At 45.8% G+C, this 16,122-nt stretch overlaps 1 protein-coding gene across 2 annotated transcripts in view; it reads left to right on the plus strand.

Moving 5' to 3' along the window:
• LOC121536491 (collagen alpha-1(IV) chain) overlaps nucleotides 1-16,122 on the plus strand; it is an 83,264-nt gene that overhangs the window by 35,703 nt on the left and 31,439 nt on the right. The window contains exons 2-29 of one of the 2 annotated variants that reach the window (XM_041843807.2): nucleotides 1,825-1,884; nucleotides 7,305-7,394; nucleotides 7,583-7,627; nucleotides 8,509-8,553; nucleotides 8,671-8,733; nucleotides 8,884-8,937; nucleotides 9,145-9,171; nucleotides 9,473-9,547; nucleotides 9,721-9,783; nucleotides 9,935-9,970; nucleotides 10,164-10,202; nucleotides 10,447-10,542; nucleotides 10,791-10,826; nucleotides 10,960-11,019; nucleotides 11,130-11,165; nucleotides 11,465-11,509; nucleotides 11,597-11,629; nucleotides 11,866-11,926; nucleotides 12,064-12,099; nucleotides 12,233-12,379; nucleotides 12,524-12,610; nucleotides 12,949-13,032; nucleotides 13,267-13,337; nucleotides 14,068-14,259; nucleotides 14,404-14,572; nucleotides 14,701-14,793; nucleotides 15,319-15,521; nucleotides 15,616-16,048. In XM_041843807.2, the coding sequence (XP_041699741.1) occupies nucleotides 1,825-1,884; nucleotides 7,305-7,394; nucleotides 7,583-7,627; nucleotides 8,509-8,553; nucleotides 8,671-8,733; nucleotides 8,884-8,937; nucleotides 9,145-9,171; nucleotides 9,473-9,547; nucleotides 9,721-9,783; nucleotides 9,935-9,970; nucleotides 10,164-10,202; nucleotides 10,447-10,542; nucleotides 10,791-10,826; nucleotides 10,960-11,019; nucleotides 11,130-11,165; nucleotides 11,465-11,509; nucleotides 11,597-11,629; nucleotides 11,866-11,926; nucleotides 12,064-12,099; nucleotides 12,233-12,379; nucleotides 12,524-12,610; nucleotides 12,949-13,032; nucleotides 13,267-13,337; nucleotides 14,068-14,259; nucleotides 14,404-14,572; nucleotides 14,701-14,793; nucleotides 15,319-15,521; nucleotides 15,616-16,048 (2,479 nt within the window). The remainder of the gene's footprint in view (nucleotides 1-1,824; nucleotides 1,885-7,304; nucleotides 7,395-7,582; nucleotides 7,628-8,508; nucleotides 8,554-8,670; nucleotides 8,734-8,883; nucleotides 8,938-9,144; nucleotides 9,172-9,472; nucleotides 9,548-9,720; nucleotides 9,784-9,934; nucleotides 9,971-10,163; nucleotides 10,203-10,446; nucleotides 10,543-10,790; nucleotides 10,827-10,959; nucleotides 11,020-11,129; nucleotides 11,166-11,464; nucleotides 11,510-11,596; nucleotides 11,630-11,865; nucleotides 11,927-12,063; nucleotides 12,100-12,232; nucleotides 12,380-12,523; nucleotides 12,611-12,948; nucleotides 13,033-13,266; nucleotides 13,338-14,067; nucleotides 14,260-14,403; nucleotides 14,573-14,700; nucleotides 14,794-15,318; nucleotides 15,522-15,615; nucleotides 16,049-16,122) is intronic. The other variant, XM_041843808.2, reaches the window with a different exon arrangement.

Here is a 16,122-nt window from a genome sequence, read left to right on the forward strand (position 1 = left end):
ATAATGGTGCAGTAGAAAGGTTCAGAAGCCATACTGGTGTGAGCTATAGTGGATGTTGCCATTACCAGTAAAACATGTACATAGTTAGCTCACACAGTCAGTAATCCTTCCCCCCTCTATCTCTCTCTCTCTCTCTCTCTCTCTCTCTCTCTCTCTCTCTCTCTCTCTCTCTCTCTCTCTCTCTCTCTCTCTCTCTCTCTCTCTCTCTCTCTCTCTCTCTCTCTCTCTCTCTCTCTCTCATATCAATCTGATCTAAAGCAGGTGCTCTCTCTACCTCCGGCACATTAGAAGGACATCTAGTGAAATCTCTATAAAAACCATATGAGAGAGAGGGATGTAGAGAGAAAGAGAAAGAGGGAGAAAGAAGGGGTGGGAGAAAGAAAGAGAGAGAGAGGGAGAGCGATTGTATGAAGAAGAGAGGGTGACTTGCTGCAGGCCACACATGTGCAGTGAATGCAGAAGGGGCCTGAGTTGAAAATGAGAATAGTGGGGAGAGCAGGGTGGAGATCCAGCCTGGTTTGACTTGTAGAGGGTGACTAATTCCCATGTTTCCCAGGGTTCTCATATCAGCAGCAGAACCTACACGTTGATCCAGCCAGAACATGAGGTGGAGCGGAAGCAAGGGTGTGTGAGAGGGAAGGAGTGGGGAGTGAACAGGGAATTGAGAAAGGAAGTGCGGGGTAGATGATGGAGATGAGACTGTGTTTGTGTGTGTGTTTGTGTGAGTGTTTGTGTGTGTGTGTGTGTGTGTGTGTGTGTGTGTGTGTGTGTGTGTGTGTGTGTGTGTGTGTGTGTGAATTTGTGGTGTGTGTATATAAGCCTATTTTTTATGTATGTACTATATTTTGGGTGTTCCGCAATTGTGCTGTCTACTTAGAGTTAGTCACATATATGTATATATGTGTGTGTGTGTGTGTGTGTGTGTGTGTGTGTCTGGGTCCTGCATCTGTGTTCTCTGTAGCCCTGTCCACAGTGTAAGCCCAGTGTCAGTTGATAGACTCCGGCTTGCCCTGCCTGACATGACTCTGGCAAGAAGCAAAGAACAGCTGGATGATAGAGGGAGGGAGGGAAGAGAGGAAAGGAAGGGTGCAGGCCAGTTCCCAGGCTCTAGTCCTTGGGAGAGGAGAGTAGGGGAGAGCAGGGGGGACAGGAGGGTAGGGGAGGGGAGGGAGAGGAGGGGAGGGAGAGGAGGGAAGGGGGAGGGGAGGGAAGGGAGAGGTGGGAAGGGGAGGGGAGTGAGAGGAGGGGAGTGGGGAGAGGAGGGGAGGGGGGAAGGGAGGGAAGGGAAGGGAGAGGAGGGAGAGGAGGGAGAGGAGGGAAGGGAAGGGGAGGGAAGGGAGGGAGAGGAGGGAGAGGGGGGAGGGGGTCCGGTTGAGAGAGTAGTGAGGCCAGCTGGTAAACTGTCATGTTGGTAACTGCCTGGTAGGATTGCTGCAGGAGAGCTACTACAGAGCTGTAAAGCAAATGACAACAGTTAACACCACCTTTATCTCCTGAACTGAACAAATGAATGATCCTGGTTCACACTCTGTGTGTATGTGTGTGTGTTAGCATGTCAGTGTTTGTTGTCGGTGGCCTATCTGACATGGGCAGGAGAGGTAAATGTTGTAAAATAAATCAGAAAGCATTGGAATAGTAGGGGTGATTGGCTGGGGATTATGTTGCCCTCTAGTGGTGTAAAATGCTGTCTCAGTCTCTACTTGGTTGCTGATGCCTATGTATATGACTGTAATATGGACTTTCTCTCTCTCTCTCTCTCTCTCTCTCTCTCTCTCTCTTTCTCTCTCTCTCTCTCTCTCTTGCTCTCTCTCTCTTTAACTGTAGGGGTGCTCTGGGTCATCATGCGAAGGAAAATGTGACTGCAGCGGAGTGAAAGGAGCAAAGGTGAGCATTCTATCCATCAGTTCCTCATTGTCTACCAGTTTCACATTGGTTGTCTTCTCTCACTCTCTTGTTTTCTTCACACTGTCTCACTCTTTCACCTACTCTCTCTTCTCCTAAGATCCCCACCAAGAAATTACAGATTGTAGAACTTCAAAACAGTCCAGAATCCCTGATAGGCTCAAAGGGGCGGGGCAGAGCGTTGTTTGTGGGTTCCGGGTTAGGGGTTAGGGGTCAGGGGTCAGCCCAGTGGGACTTAGTGGTCCTGGCTGGAAAACGGAGGAGCGGAGGGCCGACACGGAGCAGAGATCAGGATGGAGACGGACTGGAATCAGGCAGAATTAGAGCATGTCCGGACACACAGATGGGCCGAGAGCGGCATTCCCACCGGACCAAACAATCTCTCACACACTCTTGAAACAGTAATGCACTGTAAAAGTAAATCCAGCAATCATGCAGTGGTTTATAATTGTGGTTAAAAATGTATAAGAAGATCTACACACACAGCCTTTGTTATCTTCGAGTAACAAGGACACAATTAGATCACCACCCTCTCAGAGAGTTCAGAAAATAACAATTACGTTGCTACTGTATGTGTATTTACTCACACACACTACAGCCTAGCAACAGTGTCTTATCTACTCTGTGTTCCAGAAACAGTAGCCAGACAGAGACTGTCCACAGAGGCCTACTAGAGATGTGTGTTCTCTGGACCCAGGCCTGTACTGACTGACTGATAGACTGAGCCTGGTGAAGTCATGCCTCATGTCTCAGTCTCTGTTGAAAGGTGTTGAAGCTTGGCAAACCAACCGCTGTTTCAATTCTCCCTGCATACTTTCACTATGATGATGTCACTTCCTGTCGCCCACCACAGGGGTTCTGTTCCCTTGGCGACCAGCCCATGTCCTGTTCCCATGGCCCAGAATTTTATGTTCCACCCTGCGTGAGCTTTAGGAATGGAGGGATGTGAGAGAGGGATAGAAGAAAGAAAGAGGCGGCAGGGCGAGAGAGTAAAGGCGTCCGCATGCTTCCCATTCGAAACAGTTCGGAACAGTTTGTGCGAAACAGTTCGGACGTTTTTGTTCATTTTGGTATTCGATAACGCTGTTCGTGCACAAAACATTTTTTCTCGAGGCAAGCCGAAATCGGTAGCTGAAGTCGGTAGCCGAAGTCGGTAGCAGAATTCTATGCCCCTTTGTCGGTGATTGGTCAACAGTGGAGATTCTTCAATGATGTGTTTGTTGTCATTCAATGAGAAATGAATGGTTTTCATGCAACAACAAAAATTCACTTGAGAAATACTGCACAAAACATCTTAGTTAGATATAACATTGCGCGACTAAGATCTCCTCTACAAAAACGTCAAAATGAATGGCAGATTTCTTGAGTTATCTTAGATTAATTCTGACTATGTTGAGGAAGTGTAGAAGTGTAGATAAACAGTACTATTGATACTTTTTTCTTGTTTTGCAAGCAAAGGTTGTTTAAGGGAGTATGCTAGGCCAGCCAAAACTGAAGCATGCTGACGCCTTAAGAAAGACAGAGACACACAAAAAGGGCTCCAAAAACCACTGTTATTCCACTACTCCTCTCCCTTCTAGTTCCCTGTCTTTCACTCTTGGCAGCTCAGAATGTAGTTCAATGGGTCAGAGCCAAATATTTATATATACAGGGCATTCGGAAAGTATTCAGACCCCTTGACTTTTTCCAAATTTTGTTACGATACAGCCTTATTCTAAAATTGATTAAATAATTTTTCCCCCTCATCAATCTACACACAATACCCCATAATGACAATGCAAAGACAGGTTTCCAGAAATGTTTGCAAATGTATTAAAATGATCACATTTGCATAAGTATTCAGACCCTTTACTCAATACTTTGTTGATGCACCTTTGGCAGCGATTACAGCCTCGAGTCTTCTTGGGTATGACGCTACAAGCTTGGCACACCTGTATTTGGGTTTCTCCCATTCTTCTCTGCAGAGCCTCTCAAACTCTGTCAGGTTGGATGGGTAGCGTCGCTGCACAGCTATTTTCTGGTCTCTCCAGAGATGTTTGATTGGGTTCAAGTCTGGGCTCTGGCTGGTTCCACTCAAGGACATTCAGAGACTTGTCCCGAAGCCACTCCTGAGTTGTCTTGTCTGTGTGCTTAGAGTCGTTGTCCTGTTGGAAGGTGAACCTTCGCCCCAGTCTGAGGTCCTGAGCTTTCTGGAGCAGGTTTTCATCAAGGATCTCTCTGTACTTTGCTCCGTTCATCTTTCCCTTGATCTTATAGTCTCCCAGTCCCTGCCGCTGAAAAACATCCCCACAGCATGATGCTGCCATGTCTGGTTTACTCCAGACGTGACGCTTGGCATACAGGCCAAAGAGTTCAATCTTGGTTTCATCAGACCAGAGAATCTTGTTTCTCATGGTCTGAGAGTCCTTTAGGTGCCTTTTGGCAAACTCCAAGTGGGATGTCATGTGCCTTTTACTGAGGAGTGGCTCTACAATAAAGGCCTGATTGGTGGAGTGCTGCAGAGATGGTTGTCCTTCTGGAAGGTTCTCCCATCTCCACAGAGGAACTCTGGAGCTCTGTCAGAGTAACCATCAAGTTCTTGGTCACCTCCCTGACCAAGGCCCTTCTCCCCCGATTGCTCAGTTTGGCCGGGCGGACAGCTCTAGGAAGTGTCTTGGTTGTTCCAAACTTCTTCCATTTAAGAATGATGGAGGCCACTGTGTTCTTGGGGACGTTCAATGCTGCAGACATTTTTTGGTACCCTTCCCCAGATCTGTGCCTCGACACAATCCTGTCTCGGAGCTCTACGGACAATTATTTTGACCTCATGGCTTGGTTTTTGCTCTGAGATGCACTATCAACTGTGGGACCTTATATAAACAGGTGTGTGCCTTTCCAAATCATGTCCAATCAATTGAATTTACCACAGTTGGACTCCAATCAAGTTGTAGAAAGATCTCAAGGATGATAAATGGAAACAGGATGCACCTGAGATCAATTTCAAGTCTCATAGCAAAGGGTATGAATACTTATGTAAATAAGGTATTTCAGTTTTTTATTTTTAATACATTTCCACACACAAAAAAAATGTTTTTGCTTTTTCAATATGGGGTATTGTGTCTAGATTGATGTGGATTTTTATTTATTTAATCTATTTTAGAATAACGCTGTAACGTAACAAAATGTGGAAAAAGTGAAGGGGTCTGAATACTTTCTGAATGCACTGTACACTAGATGACTGATAGGGGGCGCTGTGTTGAGGCCACTGCACCTTCATATTGGAACTCCCCCACCATTGTAAAAGAAAACAACATATGCATAAATATGCATTTGTTAAAATGTACATTCGTTTTTGCCATATTTATTCTATTATAGACACCTTAATGCATACTTATACATTGTATTATGTCAGCTAAACATGCAAATTAAACATTTTAAAATATATAAAAACATTTACCTTAAGGTATAATTATTTGAGATTACTAATGTTACTACAACAAAAAAATACTTAAATACATGTAATTGTGTCCTTGAAACATTTAATTGAAAAACTGGAGAATTTCATGAATTCCTATAGAGGACTGCTCCTACTGGGGCGTGCCAATATGGCCGACTGGTGGCTTCAAAGCCTCTCAATGGCCAATACATAGCAACAGCAATCCAGGGTTTATATACATGATTGGTCAGATCAGACCATCCTGGCCTAAGAAAGGACTGTGGCTCCATCTGGTGAAAGATAGATGGAACACATGAAGCAATCAGCTATTGCTGTCTCATTAATCCCCTTTATATACAGTACAAGTCAAAAGTTTGGACACACCTCATTCCAGGATTTTTCTTAATTTTTGCTATTTTCTACATTGTAGAATAATTGTGAAGACATCAGAACTATGAAATAACACATATGGAATCATGTAGTAACCAAAACATATATTTTATATTTGAGATTCTTCAAAGTAGCCACTCTTTGCCTTGATGACAGCGTTGCACACTCTTGGCATTCTCTCAACCAGCTTCATGAGTTAGGAATTTCTTTCCTTTTGAGCCAATCAGTTGTGTTGTGACAAGGTATACAGAAGATAGACCTATTTGGTAAAATACCAATTCCATATTATGGCAAGAACAGCTCAAATAAGCAAAGAGAAACGACAGTCCATCATTACTTTAAGACATGAAGGTCAGTCAATACGGAACATTTCAAGAACTTTGAAAGTTTCTTCAAGTGCAGTCTCAAAAACAATCAAGCGCTATGATGAAACTGGCTCTCATGAGGACCGCCACAGGAAAGGAAGACACAGAGTTACCTCTGCTTCAGAGGATAAGTTCATTAGAGTTAACTGCAGCCCAAATAAATGCTTAACAGAGTTCAAGTAACAGACACATCTCAACATCAACTGTTCAGAGGAGACTGTGTGAATCAGGCCTTCATGGTCGAATTGCTGCAAAGAAACCACTACTAAAGGACACCAATAATAAGAAGAGACTTGCTTGGGCCAAGAAACACGAGCAATGGACATTAGATCGGTGGAAATCTGTCCTTTGGTCTGATGAGTCCAAATTTGAGATTTTTGGTTCCAACCGCTGTGTCTTTGTGAGACGCAGAGTAGGTGAACGGATGATCTCCGCATGTGTGGTTCCCACCGTGAAGCATGGAGGAGGAGGTGTGATGGTGTGGGGGTGCTTTGCTGGTGACACTGTCAGTGATTTATTTAGAATTCAAGGCACACTTAACCAGCATGGCTATCACAGCATTCTGCAGCGATAGGCCATCCCATCTAGTTTGCGCTTAGTGGGACTATAATTTGTTTTTCAACAGGACAATGACCCAAAACACACCTCCAGGCTGTGTAAGGGTTATTTGACCAAGGAGAGTGATGGAGTGCTGCATCAGATGACCTAGCCTCCACAATCACCCGACCTCAACCAAATTGACATGGTTTGGGATGAGTTGGACCGCAGAGTGATGGAAAAGCAGCCAACAAGTGCTCAGCATATGTGGGAACTCCTTCAAGACTGTTGGAAAAGCATTCCTCATGAAGCTGGTTGAGAGAATGCCAAGAGTGTGCAAAGCTGTCATCAAGGCAAAGGGTGGCTACTTTGAAGAATCTCAAATATAAAATGTATTTTGATTTGTTTAACACTTTTTTGGTTACTACATGATTCCATATGTGTTATTTCATAGTCTGATGTCTTCACTATTATTCTACAATGTAGAAAATAGTAAAAATAAAGAAAAACCCTTGAATGAGTAGGTGTGTCCAAACTTTTGACTGGTAGTGTATATGTATTTTTTGATTAGGATCAGCTTACCCTCCCTAAATCCTAAACCTAACCATAATGTTGGAAAACACAAAACTGACCATAGATTAGCCTCTACGGTAACTTCACCCGACTCTGTTTAACTATTGTTGTGTCTTCTGTAGGGTGAGCGCGGGTTTCCTGGTCTCCAAGGCAACATGGGGTTCCCGGGCATGCAGGGCCATGAGGGGCCTGCTGGGCCGATGGGCCCTAAGGTGAGTGTCAGCTCCAGACCACACCCCCTTCACAGTATCACCCACTCACCAAGAAACCCTACTTGGGACAGCACAATAATGTGATTACCATGATTATAACAGATTTCTTTCTAAATATTCACAAAAAATAAGTAATGTCACGACTATATCTTCTCTATGTCACCTTAATGTCACTTGTCTCTTCCCAGGGAGAGTATGGCGAGTCTGGAACTCCTGGGATGAAAGGAACACGTGTGAGTATAATAATACAGAGTAGACCCCAGCTAGTCTAGAAACCAGTGTTGACTTTCTTATAGCATTTTAGCTTTTGTTTGGACCACCTTTTCCAACAATGCAGAGTTAAAGATAAAGTAGAAGAAAAAATGGAATAAATACACAGTGAATAACGAATAACAATAACGAAAAGAATAACATGGCTATCTACAGGGAGTACCAGTACTGAGTCAATGTGCAGGGGTACCAGGTAGTTGAGGTAGCTATATACATATAGGTAGGGGTAAAGTGAGTAGGCAACAGGAAAGATAATAGACAGTAGCAGCAGGGTATGTTGTGAGTGTGAAAATGTGTGTGTGTGTGTGTGTGTGTGTGTGTGTGTGTGTGTGTGTGTGTGTGTGTGTGTGTGTGTGTGTGTGTGTGTGTGTGTGTGTGTGTGTGTGTGTGTGTGTGTGCATGTTATGTGTGTTTGGGCGTATTTAGTGTGTGTGTGTGTTTGTGTTGGGGTATCAGTGTAAGTATGTGTGAGTGTGTGGGTAGAGTCCAGTGTGTGTGCATAGAGTCAGTGCAAGAGAGTTAGTGCAAAAAAAGGGTAAATGCAGGTAGTCCGGGTATTCATTTAATTAGCTAAATAGCAGTCTTATGGCTTGGGGTAGAAGATGTTCAGGGTCCTGTTGGTTCCAGACTTGGTGCACTGGTACCGCTTGCCGTGCGGTAGCAGAGAGAACAGTCTATGGCTTGGGTGGCCTTGCTCTGACACCGCCTGGTATAGAGTTCTACCATAATAAAACTGTATGATGTCATTCTACCTTCTTATTGGAATGTAACTACTTGTATTCAAAGTGGATCTGCTAAATGAATCAAAGGTAAATTATGTTTGTAATGATGTGATGTGTTGCAGGGCCCTAATGGTTTGCCAGGCTTCCCAGGAAATCCAGGGCTTCCGGTATGTCTCTGTAAACCACTATTTACCCTTACATACCAGCGCTCTTGACTGTTTAGGCCTCATCCCCTTCCACACAAATGTCTTACCTGTGTGTGTGTCCTTGCCTCTCCCCCACAGGGCATCCCCGGACAAGACGGCCCCCCTGGATCGCCAGGTATCCCAGGGTGCAATGGAACAAAGGTGAGTGTTCTGCTTAGCATCAACTCAGTGCTGTTACACATCTGTGTAGCACCAATTACTTACTGTTATCACTTGTTACCAAGCCATGCTGTCTCAACCCATCCTCAGTCCAAGCTGACATCTCTCGCTCTCTGTGTGTCTGTGTTCCAGGGAGATCGAGGGACAGATGGACAGTCGGGGTTCCCTGGTCTGCAGGGTCCTCCTGTAAGCACGCTTCATCATCAACACAGCCAACATGGTCACATGTTCACTTCAACACTGCCACATACTTAACCTTATGCCAGCATTTCGTACTAGATCTATATTAATTAACAAAACAAAAGACACTAGACTGGAAGATGTTCTAAAGATTCATAAAATGTATTTATCATTCAATCAGGATGAGATTTAGAACTCTATCTCTCTTCTCAGGGTATCCCCGGACTTATGGGAATGAAAGTAAGTAAAAACTATGCTAGTCAGAGATTACATTTATGGTTTACGCCATCAAAATAAATCTACTACACTGTACAGCACTGTTGATATTGGCATAGAAACAGCCCTTCTGTGTGTAGTGTATCATTCTCTAACCTGTCTCTCTCTCTCTCTCTCTATCTCTTCCTCTCTCTCTCTCTCTCTCTCTCTCTCTCTCTCTCTCTCTCTCTCTCTCTCTCTCTCTCTCTCTCTCTCTCTCTCTCTCTCTCTCTCTCTCTCTCTCTCTATCTCTCTCTCTCTGTCTGTCTGGTTGTCTGTCTCCCAGGGAGACGCAGGTGGTGTTATTGGAGTCATCCCACTGAAAGGAGATAAAGGATTCCCTGGAACACCTGGTTTACTGGTGCGTATGCACATGTATGTGTGTGTATATTTGTATGTGTTTGTGTGTGTGTGTGTGTGTGTGTGTGTGTGTGTGTGTGTGTGTGTGTGTGTGCGTGCGTGCATGCGTATGTGTGTGCGTGCGTGTGTGCGTGACTGACTGACGACAGAATATTCCTCCTCTCTTTCCCACAGGGACCCAATGGCCCCTCAGGACCTGAAGGCCCACCAGGAAACCAGGGATCAGCTGGACCCAGAGTGAGTGACCAGACTAACACAGGATTCATTAGACTATGGCTTAGGCTGGTTCTCAAATGATACCCTATGGATATGAATGTTAGCATTAGCATCATATTAGCATGGCTATTAACATGACTCACTGACTGACTGTATTCCTCCCTCCCTTTAGGGTTTCCCTGGCCCACCTGGCCCCCAAGGAGAAAAGGTAAGCTGGTCAATGATCTGCCGATAATAGCCTAACATTAACCCACATTAGATGTTGTTGTTCATCCAATCAGATTTCTCTCAGTCGTGACATCTCAAAAGTGATGTCCAATCAGATCTCTCCTAGTTGTAACGTCTCAATAGTGATGTCCAATCGTATGTCTCTCAGAAATGACATTTGTTTTCTCTCTCAGGGTGACAGGCTGTCTTTCCAGAGTGAGAAGGGAGACAAGGTGAGACACACACACTTTTGTGTTCATAACAGCTTTATAAAGGGTTTATAAGTAGCAATATATAGACAATAAACCAGTAGTAAACAATTATAACTTCCTTCCTTCACCTTTGAGTGCCAGATTTGGTCCCCATCTCCCTTCACCTCCTCTTCTTCCACAACAAAGCCCTATGCCTTGCCACTGTATACAGTTTTCTTTGTTCCTGTTTGTGATCCGTTCCACTGGTATTTTCCTCTCCTGATAGGGTGAACAAGGGTTCCGTGGCCCCCCTGGCCCCCCCGGACCTCCATCACAGGAAGCAGGAGGAAATTCTGTTACGCATTACCTCCCAGGACCACCGGTACCCAGCTCCTCATAATCAATGAGAAAAATTGACAATGATGACCTACTTTGACTGATGCCCTTGACTCCTTCACGGATAATAGGCCACTGACGAATGTCCTCAATCTCACTGTGTTAACAAATCTATGATTATCACTGGATGGGTGGATTGATGGATGGATGGATGGATGGATGGATGAATGAATGGATGGATGAAAGGAAAGTAGGCCTACCTCTTTACTAAAGGTGTTTGTGTCTGTCCTTCAGGGTCAGAGAGGAGAGACAGGAGACAGAGGAGAGAAAGTGAGTGTTTTACTATTTTTCAACTCCAACGTTCATGTACATGCAATGACATTACAGTATGGTAAACCAATACTGACCTGACTTGTGTTTTGATGGCCACTATAAGTAACATTGATGTAATTTTTGTTTGCAGGGTTTTTGCATTCCATATCTAAATGGGGTCAAGGGTGAACAAGGCACACCAGGACCAAGGGTGAGTGACGATGATCACTTCAATTTCATTTAATATTGCTTTTATTGAAGAAAAACTCAAACATTATTTACTTTCCTGGTAGAATTGAATTTCTGTGTCTTGGATTTCAGGGAAAAGATGGCAAAGATGGAGACAATGGATTTAAGGTATAGAATCATACATGTCTACACCTAGCCTACTTCCTCTCTTTCTCTCTCTCACATTCCCACTGTCTCTCATCCACCACCTATCTTTCCTCTCTCTCTCTCTCTCTCTCTCTCTCTCTCTCTCTCTCTCTCTCTCTCTCTCTCTCTCTCTCTCTCTCTCTCTCTCTCTCTCTCTCTCTCTCTCTCTCTCTCTCTATCTCTCTCTCTCACTCTCTCTCTCTCTAGTAGTTTTATCGCAATAGTTCAATTGTGTTCGATGTCTTTGTCCTGATCATGGTGATGTGCCTGTTGTCATACAGGGAGAGAGAGGCTTTCCTGGTGGCCCTGGATACCATGGAACACCGGTAACTACATAAACATGTATACCTGTCATCTGCTTTTATTTATAGCAGTGATGAAGCTAATGAAATGGATGTCTCTCTGTGTTTTAGGGTGAAAAGGGAGAGAGAGGCCCTCCGGCACATGTAAGTACTCTATACTCTCTCTCTCTCTCTCTCTCTCTCGGTAGTCTTGCTTATTGCTCTCAGCATCTCATATAGTGAACTTTCAGATGCAATAATTTTCTTTGCCACCAGATGCCGCCATAAACTCTTTAAAATGAGAATAACATGCTCATACTATTAATGAAAAGTGTAGTCATTTATTCGTTTTCTATGCAGGGGGATGACATTTGATGAACTTGCAATTTCTGTGATTTTAGGGTGATGGTGCTCCTGGCGCTCCCGGACCCCCTGGTCTCCCAGGCTTACAAGGAGAAAGAGGTACAGTACACCCCCCACCCCTTTATAAAACTACACCTGTTTAGTTCATCATTTGATTAGCATCCAAAGAAGAAGCCTTTCTAAGGGTTTATGTAGGCCTCCTAGACCAACTCTGAACATGTTCCTTTATCTGACAGGTTTCCCTGGTATTCAAGGAGCTCTAGGCCCACCAGGTAAGAGAAGAAACATCAGTAATCAGTGACCCATTCTTTGACACTTGGTCATATTTTATCATGTCCTCTCTGTCATGTATTTCTTTAGTTGGCGTCCCCATATCTCACTGTGTGCCTCTGTGGTGTATTTTAGGCAGGCACATTGAGGGACCCCCCGGAGAGAAGGGCGGGCCAGGAGAGGTCGGTCAGAAGGGAGACAGAGGTGCAGAAGGGGAGTCTCTCAGAGGAAAGCCTGGACAAGATGGGCTTGTCGGACTCCCTGGTCCTCCCGGACCCCCTGGTAGGTGTAGTTACACATTCATAGTGTGACCTTTGACATTTGTCATTGTGGAGTCATTTAGCTGATTATACGTTTAGCAATGGAGTCTTTTAGGTGACTCAGTGTTGGCTTTCTCTCACCTGTGTGTGTGTGTGTTGCGTATAGGGGATGAGCCATGTGATCCGGCCCTTGAGAAGGGAACACCTGGGCCCCCTGGCCCACCTGGACTACAGGGGGAGTTGGGACAGAAAGGTACGGAGGGGAGGGAGTGTTGGGACAATCTCTCTATCAGTCTCTAATGTTCTGTCCAATCACACTGTACTGTACGTTTAGCTAAGTCTGTAGTCAGTGCATGCATATTGTATGCCCTCTCTCCTCCTTTCTCTCTCCCTCTCTCTTTTATCACCACAAAACTCTGTAGTGCTCACATACTGATCACATACATTACGTAACATTGTACTATCACATATTACAATATATTACTCCATTCCATATAGTGCAGCTCAGATTCACTTCAAGGCATCCATTGTATCCCATGCTGTCACCTACTTGTTTGTCTGATATTAACTTGTATTGTGATGTACCTCCAGGTGATCAGGGAGACACGTGTGTGCAGTGCGAAGCCTTCGGCCCCCCTGGACTCCCTGGCCCCCAGGGGCCTAAAGGACAGCAAGGTGAGCTGACAAGAGATACCCCCACACTACTGACTGAATCATAGGTTGGGATACACACATGCAACTGAAACCTTTGTGTCAATTAATGATTGGCATTAAAATTGTGTTCCACATCTTCAGCCTGTATCTCAGGTTAGGATCCTGACCCTAGGGCCTATATTAATCCGCCTCCACACTATTTCCTTTGAGATGGTGTTTTTGTGTTTACTGAGAGGTGTTGTTCGTCCCCTGCAGGTTATCCTGGAGCGGCAGGCAGTAAAGGAGACAATGGCCTGCCTGGACCTGCTGGGCCTGATGGAAGCCCTGTGAGTTATCTTCATCACATCATCACTCACTCTTCTAATAGAACCTGATGAAGACCATTATGGTGGACATGTTGCACCACTATAGCTCCATGAAGACCATTATGGTGGACATGTTGCATCACTATAGCTCCATGAATACCATTATGGTGGACATGTTGCATCACTATAGCTCCATGAAGACCATTATGGTGGACATGTTGCACCACTATAGCTCCTTGAAGACCATTATGGTGGACATGTTGCACCACTATAGCTCCATGAAGACCATTATGGTGGACATGTTGCACCACTATAGCTCCATGAAGACCATTATGGTGGACATGTTGCATCACTATAGCTCCTTGAAGACCATTATGGTGGACATGTTGCACCACTATAGCTCCATGAAGACCATTATGGAGGACATGTTGCATCACTATAGCTCCATGAAGACCATTATGGTGGACATGTTGCATCACTATAGCTCCATGAAGACCATTATGGTGGACATGTTGCACCACTATAGCTCCTTGAAGACCATTATGGTGGACATGTTGCACCACTATAGCTCCATGAAGACCATTATGGTGGACATGTTGCATCACTATAGCTCCATGAAGACCATTATGGTGGACATGTTGCATCACTGGCCATCCACATGTCATTACTATGTACTGTATGTTTGTCCAGTAGTTTTCTTCCAATGAAAGAGATTGTCGATTGACCCTGCTATTTCTTCTTCTCTCCCCAGGGTAATTCAGGTGCCCCTGGGTTGATAGGTGCTCCAGGAGCACATGGTGAGCCTGGGGACATCTACCTGGCTCCAGGGCTGAAGGGGGACAAAGGTCTTCCTGGTTTCGTTGGCACACGAGGTCTGCCTGGTGTGGACGGACTGCCAGGGAAAGCTGGACTACCAGGCCTGCCTGGACCCAAAGGAGAACCTGTATGTGTGTGTGTGTTTGTGTGTGTGTGTGTGTGTGTGTGTGTGCATGCGTGCATGTCAGCGATCACTTTAAGGCTCTTAACACCTGTGTTCAGACAGTGCTAAAGTCAGTCATCCCTCTCTATCTCTGATCTCTTCTTGCAGGCCAGAGACGGCATCAAGGGGGACCGTGGTCTGGATGGGGACCCTGGTTTCACTGGACCCCCAGGAGAGAGGGGTCCTCCTGGGGTGCCAGGGTTCGGCCGGCCGGGGGAGCCTGGTGAGAAGGGTACATCTGGCCAACAAGGCAGACCTGGAATCCCTGGACAGCCAGGTGTGTACAGGCTACAGCTATAGACACACACAGACGTCCACGATACAAACACACTCAAAAGAACACACACACGTTACGTAAAAGGAGCCTACATGATGATGTGCACCTGCTCTCTCTCTGCCTCTCAGGAGTGAAAGGTGAACCAGGTAAAGGTGTGAGCTCACCTGGACCCCAGGGCTCCCCTGGACCTCGAGGAGAATCTGGCATACCTGGACTGCAAGGTAAGGGTCAGCTTATTGGTATTGATCTGGCATACCTGGACTACAAGGTGAGGGTCAGCTGATTGGTATTGATCTGGCATACTTGGACTACAAGGTGAGGGTCAGCTTATTGGTATTGATCTGGCATACCTGGACTACAAGGTGAGGATCCGTTTATTAGTATTGATCTGGTATACTTGGACTGCAAGGTAAGGGTCAGCTTATTGGTATTGATCTGGCATACCTGGACTACAAGGTGAGGATCCGTTTATTTGTATTGATCTGGCATACCTGGACTACAAGGTGAGGGTCAGCTGATTGGTATTGATCTGGCATACTTGGACTACAAGGTGAGGGTCAGCTTATTGGTATTGATCTGGCATACCTGGACTACAAGGTGAGGGTCAGCTTATTATTATTGATCTGGTATACCTGGACTACAATGTGAGGGTCAGCTTATTGGTATTGATCTGGTTTATGGTAGGCTATGGTCCTGCATGGTCCTGCATAGTGCATCATGAACCATCTTCTCCATCCTGACCCCAGGTGACAGAGGACTTCAGGGAGACCCTGGAATGCCAGGATTCCCCGGACAGAAAGGTGACGCAGGTGTCCCCGGCATTGGATTCCCAGGATTACCCGGGCCTAAAGGATACTCTGGAGCTCCAGGAGCCCCTGGGTTGCCAGGAGAGCCTGGGAGATCTGGACAGGATGGTTTCTCTGGAAAACCAGGCACACCTGGTCCAAAGGTGTGTGTTTCTGTTTCTGTGTTTCTGGTTCACTTTCTGTTGTTTCAAACTCCATCAATCAAACAATCAACCAATCTTCTTCTGCCCTCTCTAGGGTGAGCCAGGTCGGGGTCTACCTGGTCCTAAAGGTGCTCAGGGCCCTACCGGAGAGACAGGTTTCCCTGGAGATAAAGGAAACTTTGGTCCAACTGGTATTCCTGGACAACAGGGACACACAGGACCACCTGGAGTTCAGGGAATTAAAGGTGACCCCGGCCCCCCTGGTCAGCATGGTGGCACTGGACCCCCTGGACCCCCTGGAGCAGGAGAACCTGGGGCCCCTGGACCAATGGGACCCCCTGGAGAGCCAGGCTCCTTCGGTCATGACGGGGTGAAAGGAGATAAGGGCTTCCCTGGCTCTCCTGGTCTGGACATGCCTGGCCCCCAGGGAGAGAAGGGAGACTCAGGATTCCCTGGACTGTCTGGATCAAAAGGGTTGCCAGGAAGACCTGGCCCGGTTGGCAGAGACGGATTCCCCGGAGAGCCAGGTGAGCCAGATCTCATAAGATTGGAGGAGGTCTGATGTAACTGGAAGGAAATGAATGCTCATTGACTGGACTGG

The sequence above is a fragment of the Coregonus clupeaformis genome, chromosome 23 (genome assembly GCF_020615455.1).
Source record: "Coregonus clupeaformis isolate EN_2021a chromosome 23, ASM2061545v1, whole genome shotgun sequence".
NCBI lineage: Eukaryota > Metazoa > Chordata > Actinopteri > Salmoniformes > Salmonidae > Coregonus > Coregonus clupeaformis.